The sequence below is a fragment of the Ictidomys tridecemlineatus genome, chromosome X (genome assembly GCF_052094955.1).
Source record: "Ictidomys tridecemlineatus isolate mIctTri1 chromosome X, mIctTri1.hap1, whole genome shotgun sequence".
NCBI lineage: Eukaryota > Metazoa > Chordata > Mammalia > Rodentia > Sciuridae > Ictidomys > Ictidomys tridecemlineatus.
The window spans coordinates 80,174,010-80,188,183 of NC_135493.1; the positions used below are offsets into that span (position 1 = coordinate 80,174,010).

The window sequence follows — 14,174 nt, forward strand, 5'->3', positions numbered from 1 at the left end:
CAAATTTTCCTGTGAAATTCTCAGGAAGGTAAAAGAAAAGGTCACATTGATTTAAAGAGTTGAGGTGTGTGGGGGAAGGTGGAGGGAAGAGAAGCTAATGGGAAAAAAATACATGTTGGATACATTCAGAAAACATAATACTGGACTAGCATAACAAAGCCCATGCTTTTCCTGTTTGGATTCTAATGGGGATTGGTAACAATGAACAGAAAATTAAGAATACTAAGGGGTATGGGTGCTGGCTGGATTTTGACAAATTAGTCTAACAGAACAAAAACAAAAGGACTGTAGTTTTGTACATCTTTCCCTTGTGCATTTTAAGGGCCCCAGAGAAAATAAATACACAAATTAGACTCATGGATAATCCCATACATTTTCCAGAAAAGAGCACACCTTTAACTCAGTTTGCCCTACAATGAATCTTACCACATTAAGGATGTAATCCATGAGGGGAATAGGAATACGTTCCTCTGTACCAACAACCCTGTTAAGGGAGAAAAGAGTGAGTTACACAGAAATTCACAATACCAGTGCAAGAGAACAAAGTGAGGAAAGGGAAACAGTGAAATTCTAGGCCCTTTTCTAAGTTAGAATCATAGTCTTTAGCCTATGAACCAACAGACTCATACCACAGGGAAAAAACAGAGCTGAAATCAATCCTGATGCTAATATATCTGCCTAAGTTTAAGAGCATAAAGGGGAGGAAAAAAAGCCTTCAAAAATACAGCCCATTTGTATGTATCAAAAAAGACAGTTATGTTAACTTCTTAGGAAAATTAAGAGGAATTCATCCATATAGAAATATTAAAAATAAGCCAGTTCACTTGAAAGATGATTTAAACATCTGCTTAAAAGAGGGGCTAGGCAAGAAACAAATATACCTTATCACATTCTTTCATCAAGGTTTAGAATTACAGAAAGTAGGAAAGGGGATTTATTTTGTTTGGAAATCCCTATTGACAGGTCATATACTTAAAGCTGGTCAAACATTGAAGTCCTTCTCTAACAATATGTACTTGCAGCATGACAGTTACTGAACTTTTAAACAACTGATCAGGTGTTCTGCATTTTCAGATGCTTCATCTTTTCAGATGCTTCAATACAACACAGTAGATGAGAAGATTTCAATAATGCTATAACTGCAAAAAATGAACTCTTTAGCTCAATGGATGTTATCTTGGCTTGTGCAAGAAAGCAACAGAAGGAAAAAAAAAACACCACACAGTAAAATAAAATGAAACAAACTAAGATAAACTACAGGAAAAAAAGATAAGCAGAAAAATGGAACATTTTAGAGATAGGCCCTTGGAATAAATCTGAGCAGGGAGTGAAGGAAGGGGGCAGAGACAGAAGTGAGAGGCAGGGGGAGAAGAGAAGGCAAGAACATTGGCAAGATGTTAATAGTTCTCACCTTGAAGCAATAAAAAAAAATGTGAATGATGATATGGTAGGCATGAGAACATTGGCAGCAAAATGCAGAACAAGCAAAGAAAATGAATAGGTATCATGAATGGTTTCAGTCATAAAAATATCCAGGGTTTTCCAGGATTTAGGTAGGATGTTGTGAATATCCTCAATGAAAAATGTGCGGAAGAACTGTATATAAAGGAAGGGGAGCTATAATACAGAACTGAAATGATTCCATGGGAAAACCACAAACATGTCTTTGAACATGTTTCTCCCCAGAATCAGTACAGCTAGCCTCTCCTGTTATTATACCAATGATCCATCCCAACTTCATCTCACCTCCTTGGGAAGAACCTAGAGATCTACCTCTATAGTTTAGAAATGCAGATGAGGCTCCAGCCCAATGAAACATCTGCCCCTTTGCAGAAACCAAATATGATGGCAAAGAGCATAAGTGAGAATAATAAAATAAGATCTAGATGCTCCCCCTTCATTGCTATAGAAAAGCAACAGAGAAAGCAAAACAATGGTGGTTCTTACTATAATATCAGGAACAAAGTTTTTTGGTAACTGCTTTTCTCCCTATCCTAACCTCATCTTTTGACTACCAGGCCCGAGAAGCCATATGGAATACTACATAAATTGTCAGCTTTCTCCAATAGTACTCCACTTACCAGCTGTTTCAAGAGAACTGATTCTAATCTTATTTGAACAATGAGTCATAGCATCTTTTAAACAATAAAAAAGTAAATTCTCATGACAAATGAAGTGGTTTAGCATAATTGTCAGATTAAAACTTTTATGCCTTTTTTCTTCCCTCAAAACACATACCCCCAGCTCAATTTTATCCTGATCATCCTTACATGTGCTTTGGGGGGTGGGTGAGTGTTTTTATCCAGCTCTTAATACAGACGCCTTTGGAAAAATAGTCCTCCCAGTGGGCCACATTTCAGGAACAAATGTTTCTCTACTCATTGCCTTTAAAACCTAAACAATTGCTATTCAAGTTCTAAAGACCATATGACAGTACATAATCCATTTCTTTTAAGTTACTCAAGAGAGGTGGATGGTGAACTAGGCACACTAAATGGAACTGAAAACAAAAATAAAAATTAATGTCCAAACTACAATGCCTGATTACTTACTAAAAAATATAATCTTCCCCAACAGTATCAAATTTTCTGAGAGCAAATAATTAAGAAGGCAGAAGAAGTCCAAAGACAAGTACTCAGAACTACCACAGCGAACAATCATGAATACAGAGCAGCACTCCTAGTACTAAGTATCTATGTTTCCTTATTTCAGATCTCTAAAACAAAATGATCTATTTCAAGAATACATACAAAGACCATTTTCATATAACAGCTGTTGGTATAGGGAAAAAATAAGGGTAAAGAATACTGCCTATGCTTGAAAAACAAAAAACAAAACTGTAAACCCAAGACCATCAACAGGGAGAATGGATGAAAAATAGAGAACCATTAGATGCAAAAACATGGGCGAATCTCAAAAACACATCAAACAAACTCAAATACAAACAAGTATATACACCAGATACAATAAATGTTAAGAATCCATTCATATACTTTCTATTAATAGGAAGATCTTGAGAAAAATTATGATGATAGAAATAAGGTCAATAGCTAGCTGTCTCATTTTGGTGTGGGAAATGAGAAATCTGTGCACTTTAGTGTGTGGAAATTGTACTTCAATAAAAATTAGGAAAAAAAATTAGCTTACATGCACAAGGCATTGGAAAATCGATGAGATGATGGGAAACAAGAATTTGGGAGCTTTTACTAAAGAGTTGTGTAACTGGGAGAGGGGATAAACAAAACTGGGGTTAAGAGAGGTGATACATATTCCAAATGGAATATTCCATTGGAAATAGAATATTCCTATGGAATAATATTCCTATGGAATATTCCATTGGAAAATGTACAACTTCCAATATAAAAACTGTTTAGGATAAAAGTTTCCTTCTATTAGATTGGACTTTAAAATGAAGGTTGAGTTTAGACAGATTCTTGCTTTTTCTTTCATCCCTATTAGCTACTTGGTAACCCAAAAACTGGACTTTTAAATTACACACACAGTATATGTCAATTGTTGTGCGATTGTTGGAGGTAGTGGCAAACTCCCATGCCACGGAGTGTAGAAAAACACTGATACTATGGTATAGTAACTAAGAGAGCCCTTTGTATATTAGAAGCTCCATTTGAATTGTAGATTATGAATGCTATGGTTCTAGATCTTTTCATTCTCATTCACATTTCATTAGACCTAGCTCTCTGGGCATTTAAGACTTAAGAAATCCTTAACTTAATGCTCTTTATTCTTTCCATTAAACAAACACCTACTAAATATAGAGATAGAAATTGACTACTGAATGAAACAATATCACAGCCATTGAGAAGCTTAAAAGTTAGTGATGAAATCCTTTAGCACATAAAACCATTTTGAGAATTTAACATTCAGCTCCATTAAGTTAAAAAAAAAAAGGCTACTTGAAGAAATTTGGAAGATGATAAAGGGGAAGATGATTTGGGAATGGGGGACATATGTGGACAGAACAAGACATCCCAAGAAAGGAATACAAGGTGAAGAAATGATGACTATAGAAAAAAAATATATCACTTTATAGTAACTACTTTAATTTGGGCAATGCAGCTCAAAGGTGTCTATAAGATGTCAAGAAGAGAAGTTAATGCAAATAAAAAGAATAAATAAAAACTTCTTTGTAGCCAGGGAAAGGAACTCAACTCAGCAGGGCCACTAAGAATTAAGCATTAGGCAAAGAAGTACTGAGACTTTGTAAAAAGTATCTTGCTTTTCTTCCAGGGTATTGTCTTGTTCCAGAAAGAGAATATTTTAAAATAAATAGAAGATGCTGCACAAAGGTAGGTTTGCTTTCTCAGAAAGAATAAGATATCTGCTCAACAAAGCAATACACTAGTAGTTAATGCCCCCCTCCCCACCCAAATTACTGACACCAGCAGGCTCATTGCTATCTAGAGTTCCCAGAGGACACATTGGTTTTGGATTCTTTGGCCTTTACCACTGCTATCCATTCCACCACAATCTTTTAATTCCCAAGCCAACCTTCAGTACCAGCTCAAGCCCACTCATAGTCACATCTAAAATGCATATCCCTTTCTCAGAACTACTGATCTATACTCCAAAGAACACGTATTATGAGCAAATGCCTGTTCAGAGGAATCGTTCCCACTTCTGTTATAATGGTGATAAAGTTTAACTACTAGAGTTGACACGAGATCTGCTGTATGTGCATCCTGAAAGCTGAAAGTGCCTAACGGACCACACAGCAGCTTTTGAGTCCCATGCCCCATGGCATCCAGGTAGTCAGTCAACTCTTATGCAGAACCATTAGTTAAATAAAAATGAGAAAAAAATTATTGCCCGAGTACAATCATGAACTACATTCCAAAGTCTTCTGATTAATCAACAGAATGAAACCCAAAAAAATTAACCTACCAAAAAACAAAACAAACACCAGTAAACAAAACATGCCCACAACTCTTATAAACTTCTTTGGAGACAGGCTTCAAATGTGGGACATGTTTTATGTGCTCGAATCAACAGTGACATGGAATATGAAATCAGTGACAATAAATCCTCTGTGCACAAAGTCCATCAATTTGACATACTGATTTTTGATTCAATTTCAAGAATAGCCTTTAAAAGGACAGCTTCCTAAGGCAACCAACAGTATTAATTACCAAATACAAAAAAGACACTACAAGAGTGAAACAAAAACAAATTATGTACTCAAGAGTCAGAAAGATCTTATATAACTGTTTTTTAATAGATGAAAAGACAATAAGGTGGCTGAGGTTTAAAATCAGTGGTAGAGCCCTTGCACAGAATGTGCAAGGTCCTGGGTTCTATCCCCAGCACTGCAAAATATGCAATAACAGAGTGACTTAGGTGGTAACATGCCCCAGATCACAAACTGGTCTTGTGAACACTTACTGCTGACTGGGCTCAGTTTCATTCTGCTGGGTAGAATTAAAACTCTGCATGGCCTGTACTTCCTCTTCCTCCTCATCCTCACTAGAGGCTTCTTCTGCAGCATGATTAGATCTTGGGGGAGGAGCAGCAGCAGTGCCGTCTGCCTTCTGGATTGATGGCTTCTGACAGATATATTTCGGGTCTCTTCCAAGATTGCAGATTTCTTCAAGTAACTGAAAGGCACAGGGGAACAAGATCACTTGTTAGTAATTAAGGAAGTGTAGAGGATGACTAACATTTCCTGAGCATCTTCTGTGAGCTATGTATTTGCAAAACACTTAATATACATGATACACCATTCCTAAAATGAAGTAATTAATTCCATTTTACAAACAAGGGAACAAAAGTTCTACAACATCAAATTACTTGTTTAGGATATATAGCTGTTCAGTGACTGACTAGATTCCCTGTCCTAACTCACCAACCTCAAGGAACTCGTAGTAGTCTCAACTAATCTCAAACACAACTGGCAGGGTTAATATATGCAGGAAGAAATGTCTATAAAGGGCAATATGCTTTTATAAACAGAACCCAAGTCTTGTCTGCTTGTATATCATATATAAGAAAGCAATATATAGAAGCTTACATTAAACGAATGAGTTCTTGTTAAAAGGAAAATAATTCTCAATATGAAACACTGGAATTAACAGACTTCTTTCTGATTAGACTTGAACTAAATAGCTTCATTTTCTTTTACATTGCAAAAGACCAGCCCAAGAACGTGGAAAAACTGGGTCAGACATTTTGCTCTTATAAACATAGTCTGAGAATCCAGAAGACCTCCAATAGGCCTACACTTTTTCTACAAAGTCCCCTTTCTCTATTCTCTCAAGATCATGATGACAGCCTTATCATGTCCTACCTTAATGATGGCAGTTGTTGCATCCGTTTTGAGGGTGGGCTGATGTCTCATGAGCTCATCTACAGCACTCCCCAGGTTGGATGCAGTATCACCTAAAAGCAAATGTGAATTGTTAAGACTTAAAAAAAAGATCTTGTGACTGCTTTCCTTTTTGAGAGGAAAACATGGACATGTTAACAAGGAAGAGTCTCACTATGTTGTCCAGAATGGACTCAAACTCCTGTACTCAAGTGATCCTCCTGCCTCAGTCTCCTGAATAAGATATAATATCTTTGAAAACTGGAATCTTTCCAAGCCCTACTTTCTTGTTCACTGATGTTATGTTCTTAAGCACACTGAGAAAGAAATCTATTTAATCTGTGCCAATGTTGTAGACTTGAATATCAGAAGATCGGATTACAAAGATCAATACCTTGGGACTCCAAATTTCTCATGGACTATACACTAGATGGTGGACTTGGAAATCCAACCCTGCTCCCTATCACTTGCTGCTCACCAATGCCACAACAATATGACAAACAGGTAAACTGTTCTGAAGCATGGAAATATTATGAAAAGAGGCTCAAGTATTCCTTCTTACCTACAGCAAAATTTATGGTGATTCATTCTCAATAAGCTTAACATGTCTAGCTAGAGACACAACGTGCAATCAAGGAAGGGTTTCTTGCCAAATGGATAATTTTCTATTATAAAATAAATAAAATAAATCCTAGCAACTCACCAAGGGGATCAGAACTCCTCCTCCTCCGCATGGCTGGGAGATAATCTGGAGAGAGAAGAACTTTGAAGAGACGTTCAAACGGCTGACACTGTACAAAAGACTGAAGACCACGGGCATTCAAGCAGAGTGCACTGAATACATTTGGGAGGGAGCCAAGGACTTCACGGGTAGCAGGAACCTAGAGAGAAGATTAAGTGAGCTTAGATGCAATCTAAAACAGAGTTCCTGTATATAAATACTAAGAAAATTTGGCCATGGTTATTCCAATGAGAAACAGAAGGAATTAACTACCAGACCCCACTCAGATTCAACATTATACAAAAGAGTTATGCAGTAAGACTGGTTAAGCATGCGCATGTCCATGTCATAGAGTGGTATACATGGAATATTCTTTATAGAGAAGCAGGGAGACTCACATCTTTGATAAGCAGTGCATGCAGCATGACATCTGTCAACCCATTGTCCTGGAGAGAGGAAAGCAGCGATGGTTCTTGGAATACAAACACAGTCACCACTTCAGTAGCTATAAAAAGATGAGAAAAATATGGGAACCTGATATGCCTCATAAGCATTAAAAGCAAAACACCAAAAAGTTTTAAAAAATTTAGCCTCTTGTGCTTACTATGAAATGAAAATTCCTAACACAACTACATTGGAGATAAATCACAATTAAGAATTTAGTAACTACCCTTCAAGGTTTTTACAGGCATATTTTTACATATGTATGTTATATAATTTCCTTTGTTTTCAATGGCAGTATACACAGTTCACCAACCCATTCAATTTTGAATGGCTACATAGTATTCCACTAAATAAATGTCTTACTGTGTATATAAATTGATCCAGTTAATGTGAAAACTGATAAATCTAAATACAGATCCTTTGTAAGCACAAGTGGGGGAAAAAAATCTAAGATGCAAATTTGCTGAGTTAAAACAAATACAAATTTAACTGATTAACACGTACAAAGCATACTGCAGAAAAGGTTATTCAGACTAGCCACAGTGGCACATGCCTGTAATCCCAGTAACTTGGGAAGCTTAGACAGGAGGTTTATAAGTTTGAGGCCAGCCTCAGCAATTTAGTAAGGTCCTAAGCAACTCAGTGAAATCCTGTCTGAAAATAAAAAACAAAAAAAGGGCTTCGGATATAAAGCACTCTTATATCCTTGTTATCAAAATAAACAAAGTTATTTAGTAATATTCAGTAATTTTTAAACCACCAACAGCACTTTTAAGAATCCTTGGAATACATATTAACCTAACCAATTCAATACCATAAAACTTACATTGTGTATACAATTAAGACCACCATACTTAAGATTTTAAAACCTAACAAAGTGCTTAAACATAACATCGATAAAACATATAATAAACAAACTTGTTTATGGTGAAGCCTAAAATCTAACAGAAACCATAGGATTTTCATTTCAAGATGGTTTCATTTATCACAAATTCCAGTGAAATAGCAGACACATGACAACTATTGGAAACTACCAATTGTCAACGGCCTTTGTGATTCTTGATTGCCTTTTTTAGGATTCTTTTTTTTTCCGCCTCACATCTTTTTTAGGTTTCTACCAGTATTCAACACACCTTCTCATTGACTGTATAAATGTATGAACTCTATAATTACTAAAAGTGAGTATGAACTAAAATTAGCATTCTACTAGAGGTCTAGTCAGGCATGGTGGTCCACACCTGGAATTCCAGCTACGTGGGAGGCAGAGGCCAGAGGATCTAAAGTTTGAGGCCAGCCTTGGCAACACAGTGAAATTAAAAGGTGCTGGGGTGTATCTCAGTGGTAAAGTACCATTAGGTTCAATCCCCAGCATCCCCTTTGCCCCCAAAAAGGGATCCAACTACAATAATACCATAATGTATGTCATTTGTGGGACAGTTTATATTCTCTTTAAAAACCTGGGCTGGGGTTATGGCTCAGTGGTAGAGCACTTGCCTAGCATGTGTCAAGGCACTGGGTCTGATTCTTAGTACCACATATAAATAACTAAAATAAATGATCCATTAACAATTTAAAAAATTATTTGAAAATATTACTAGTTCACCAAGAATTATAATTAAAAGTAAAGATGTACACATATACAAAGCAATCAAGACTGGGTAGAATCAAACATCAAAGTTGAAGAAAACTTCCAGAAGCATAAAAATATATTCAAAAATTGTTTTTAAAAAGGGTTTATCTAGTAATGCTCTGTGAGAGGAATGAAAACATAATGGCAGAACTAAATACATCCTGGTAAAATTTGGAAAGTCCAAGGATAAAGAGAAAATGCCAAAGATTTTTCAGAGAGAAAAGGCCTACAAAAGAACAAGGACCAGTCTAAACAAGATGGTTATCTACAATAAGTAGCAATAGAAAATAGGTAAATTCTTAAAGAAAATATAACATTTTAAAATAACTCAAGGATGTATAATAGAATAAAATTAAAAATGAATCCAAGAGAGTGAAAGATAAGGGTGGGGAGAGGGGGGAAGGAGTAATAATATTAGTAGTAGAAGAGAGTTTAAAGGCAGGCTAAGGTTTTATTTTGTCATGTCTGGCAGAAGACATGGTAAGAAATCTAAAATGTTTAAAGCCCCCAACCCCAAATGAGGGTAACCATTACAAAAAACTGGAATAAAAAGGCTCAGACAATGTGAATAAAGGAAAACACATTAACTTAAAAAAATAGATTTTAAGAGAAACATTGGAAATCATGAACAACACAACTATAGAAATTATCCAAGATAAAGAAATATATTAATATAAGAAGTTGTTCTGCTGGAAAGAACTTAAAGCTAGATTAAATACTTGAAAAATCTTTTTTTTTTTTTTAAAGAGAGTGAGAGAGGGAGGGAGGGGGGAGGGGGAGGGAGGGAGGGAGAGGAGAGAGAGAGAGAGAGAGAGAGAGAGAGAGAGAGAGAGAGAGAGAGAGAGAGAAGAGAAGAGAGAGAGAAGAGAGAATTTTTTAATATTTATTTTTTAGTTTTCGGCAGACATAACATCTTTGTATGTGGTGCTGAGGATCCAACCCGGGGCCGCACGCATGCCAGGCGAGCGCGCTACCCCTTGAGCCACATCCCCAGTCCCTTGAAAAATCTTAAAATGTGAAGAATAGACAAGGTAAATTATAGCCTAAGGCCCAAACTAAATGAATGGGGATTCAGTTTTATGCTTCTGTCTTCATAGGAGCCTTGGTGACTTGGGGGTTCAGGAGGGTTTCAGGTATCTGGGATAGACACAAAAGCAGAGGGATGTACCTTTATTGTATAGGAAATTCAGTATAAAAACAAAGTCTGTTTATTTTACATATGGCAATGACACCAATCACAAGTGAGAGAACTGAAGTTCTTGTAGAAAACTGCTGTTTACTACAAGCAGATCTATAACCAGACTGTAGGTCAGTGAGCTCAGAATAGTTGTCAAATTCAGGATCATTTCCTTTAGTGCCTTCCACGCTAGGAATATATTGCTTCTCATACTTCACACATTCCAGTAAGTCTCCCATGTCTCAGCTCACATCAAGGCTCCCACAGAGGAAACTCATTTTAATGTCATAGCTGGACAATTGCTCACATTTTTCAGATAAACACATAATATCTATCCTGACTCTTGGCTCAATGGGTCCATGGAGATCTCTGGCCATCATATCCTGAGCTCTTAAATTCTGGACTAAATGACAATGGCATCCCCATACCATTGACCCTATCCAACCTTTAACCTCCTAATGTGATATTGTGCCATCCTGCCACTGAGAGAATTGCCAACAGGAATGTGCCGATGAGTAAACATCTCTCTCTTTTGCAAAACAATTTAATGAAGCCATTGCCCCAATACCCTGGCACAAATCACTATGTATGCCCTCACAATTAGACTTCAACAAAGGTTCATGCCAGTTGGACTTCCTGATCCCAATAACTCTGATCAGGGTACACACTTTCCTGTTCATTAAGTCTGTGCATGGCCCTTAAAATCTGTCCACAGACAGCAAGCCTAACAGAGACATACGGTCCAATCAAGGACAGACACCCTTTAAATTTGCAAAATGGATAATGGTCTCCTAAATGGGTTCCTCCATTGTCCACTGCCTTAGTTACTGTGAACTCTCACATTCACTTTAATGACACCTCTCCCTTCTTTTGCTTGTGTTTCAATCCATGATGTACTAGTGCTTGGACTGAGACTGGATAATAAAACCAGTCCCAATGAAAATTAGGGCCCTCACCCTACTAAGACTATTTTTTATGCCATGAGATATGTCTCTGACCGTCTTTCCTAACATGTTAATTGTAAAGGTTGATAACAGGAGCTTTCTACTTCTCAAGAAATGTAGGTCTTGATACCTGCCTGGTATCAAAAATTGCTTCTTCCAAAGAGGAAAGGAAGAACTTAAATTACTTTCCTGCACCAACATTTCAAAATATTTTTGATGCTGGTTCTGGATCCAGTTTATTACACAGATTTTGAATGGGAAGACACGAGAGAAGCTGGAATGGCAAGACCTGCTAATACCCATGAGACACAGCACCTCTAGCATTCTAAAATCTATATACCACAGGCCTAAAAATATCGCTTGTGGAATATTTTGGCTCTGGTTCACCAGTCTATGCCTCATGGCCTAGGTCTGGGATTCTCGTTTGGCTGCTTTTTGACCATGTTGTGATCCCAGTTGGGTAAGAGAAATTACTCCATAACTCTACAGCCAAAGGAGTATTCATCTTTGGCTACTTTTGTAATAGTTTCTCAAAAGTATAAAAATCTGCACCAAGGTTTTGGGCCTAGCCCAGGACTCCTATCAACATATCATACCAAAGCATTCTAGATGATTTCAGTACAACTATAGGGCCAGCCTCCATGCTGACCCACCCCACAATGTTAACTGCTCCTAAACTGTCCCACATCACATATCATAACTCCAGTCATCAGCTCCAAATTTCACAATTGACTCTCCCCACAATTCTATAATCACTACACACATCTACATTCCTTAACCTGACAAACATTATCTATGTAATACTATCAAAGAATGTCATCTGAGCCTTAGACCTCCATTAATGTTAAAAGGTACCCTAGCCAAGGCAAGCACTTAATACAATGAACTATTACCCCCTTGAAGTCTTTAATATTTACAACAACTTGTCAATCTCTCAGGTTAAGAGATGTATAAAAACCACGATGGCAAGTGGCATGAATTAGGCTAGAAATAGCATAAGAAGACCTAAACAGTCGATTCAAGGGGTAAGATTAGGAGGCAAGCAAAAGGCAGTTGGGGAGGTTAAAGAGAAAACAGTAAAGGGGATAAAGGTAGGTAGTGTAGAAGAGCCAGGGATTGGGCATTAAGGAGAAGGAGTAAAAATTTTTACTGGCTGGGTTTCAACACAAAATTATCATACCAGGACACTGAACTTAACCATTAATTTCCTATTCCTAAATTCCAGGACCTTCCTATACTCTCCCACCAATTGACAACATAAAACAATGATGTCCCCCTATTGAGACAATTTTATCCTTGAATGTCTATCCTAATATAAATTCACTCGCTAAAAACTAGACCTTCCCACCTGTATTGAGCTACCAATTCTGTGTCACAATTCCTAATCAATACTGTCACACATGCTACTCATAAGAATATTCTTTCCTTCTAGCTTATACAACCTAACCTGTGTCTATAGCCATTTAGTACAAAGAACACATTAGATCCAACTAGAAAGTACAGCTGTTTCATCATTTCTTGCCACAAAAGGGGCACTTGGCCATCTTTTTACCTATAACACTGGGACTAATCTCTACTTATTTACTTATTTATTTATCGTGATGCTGGGGATTGAAGCATGGCCTTGTGCATGCGGGAAAGCACTCTACCAACTGAACTATATGTAAAGCCCCTCATCTCTACCTTTGCAGTAATGGGCTCACAATCAAATTCTGTAACACACACTCAACTCATAGAGGTCACTCAGACAATGTCACAACTTCTGGTACATTGTATAAACCACAAAGTACAGGCCTTAGAAGCCCTCAATATATGACAAAACAATAGATTTACTATGACAATTGAGAAAACAGACTGGCAATGGGGGGGGGGATGCAGTTCAGTGGTAAAGCACTTGTCTAGCATGCACAAGACTAGGAAAATCAACAACAACAAAAAAACCCACACTGGCAACAAATCACCCACTGGCATTTCAAGCTGGAACATGTACCTTAAAGGGACTTCCTCATATAATAACCAAGAAAAGATGGTCAAAACGTTCAGTAAGTAAGACAACAAACCAAAACAGCTGATTATTAAAATATTCCAAGAGATTCACAGATACCCTTTTATTTCTCTTCCTGGCCATCTCTTCCTACCTAAGTGAAGGGCTTTTTACTATCATTTATAGAGCTAAAACAACATCTACTAGAGAGAGAAGAGGGGAGGGGAGGGGAGGGGAGGGGAGGGGAGGGGAGGGGAGGGGCAGCAGAATACAACATACACTAGTATGGCAGTATGTAAAAAAGTGGATGTGTAACCCATATGATTCTGCAATCTGTATACAGGGTAAAAATGGGAGTTCATAATCCGCTTGAATCAAATGTATGAAATATGATATGTCAAGAGCTTTGTAATGTTTCGAACAACTAATAATAAAAAAAGAAAAAAATAAAACAACATCTACTAGCCTCATTACTTTGAGTTGTCTTTGTAAATTTGGTCCAAGTATTATTTACAGGAGGGTTGCTGTAGTAATTCAAATGTCAAGAGATAAATTAAGAAGACCACAGAGGAGGAAATGTGGACCTTCAATAATATATTGGACTTGGTGCTCTAAGTTTCAATTTCCTCCTTCATTATCCTGATAGGACTCACATGCTCCACATTCACACCTAAGAAGCACAAGTATCATCTTACCGCCTCTTAAACTTTCCATTAAACGAAGAAACAAAAGCAAAAACGACCATTACCCAGGCACTTACTTTCTCTCAGTTCTGGACATTCTCCTAAACCCTGCCACCATCCCTGCCCCTGACCTTGAATTTCCCCACCTATGTACAAAAATTTAAAAAATAAAAATCATAACAAAGGACTAGTGCTGAGTTTTGCCATCGAACCTAACCTTGGAGAAGTTCCATGTCCAGGTGGAGATGCTACAATATAAGAAAACTTCCTCA

The 14,174-nt window shown here is 37.3% G+C and overlaps 1 protein-coding gene across 18 annotated transcripts in view; it reads right to left on the reverse strand.

Annotated features, from left to right (window-relative positions):
* Positions 1–14,174, reverse strand: part of Huwe1 (HECT, UBA and WWE domain containing E3 ubiquitin protein ligase 1) — a 143,829-nt gene that overhangs the window by 63,546 nt on the left and 66,109 nt on the right. For all 18 annotated transcript variants that reach the window (XM_021719788.3, XM_078034767.1, XM_078034766.1 and 15 more), the window contains 5 exons: positions 7,439–7,545; positions 7,023–7,200; positions 6,302–6,393; positions 5,401–5,612; positions 427–484 (listed from right to left, as the gene is read on the reverse strand). In XM_021719788.3, coding sequence (XP_021575463.2) covers positions 427–484; positions 5,401–5,612; positions 6,302–6,393; positions 7,023–7,200; positions 7,439–7,545 — 647 coding nt within the window. The remainder of the gene's footprint in view (positions 1–426; positions 485–5,400; positions 5,613–6,301; positions 6,394–7,022; positions 7,201–7,438; positions 7,546–14,174) is intronic.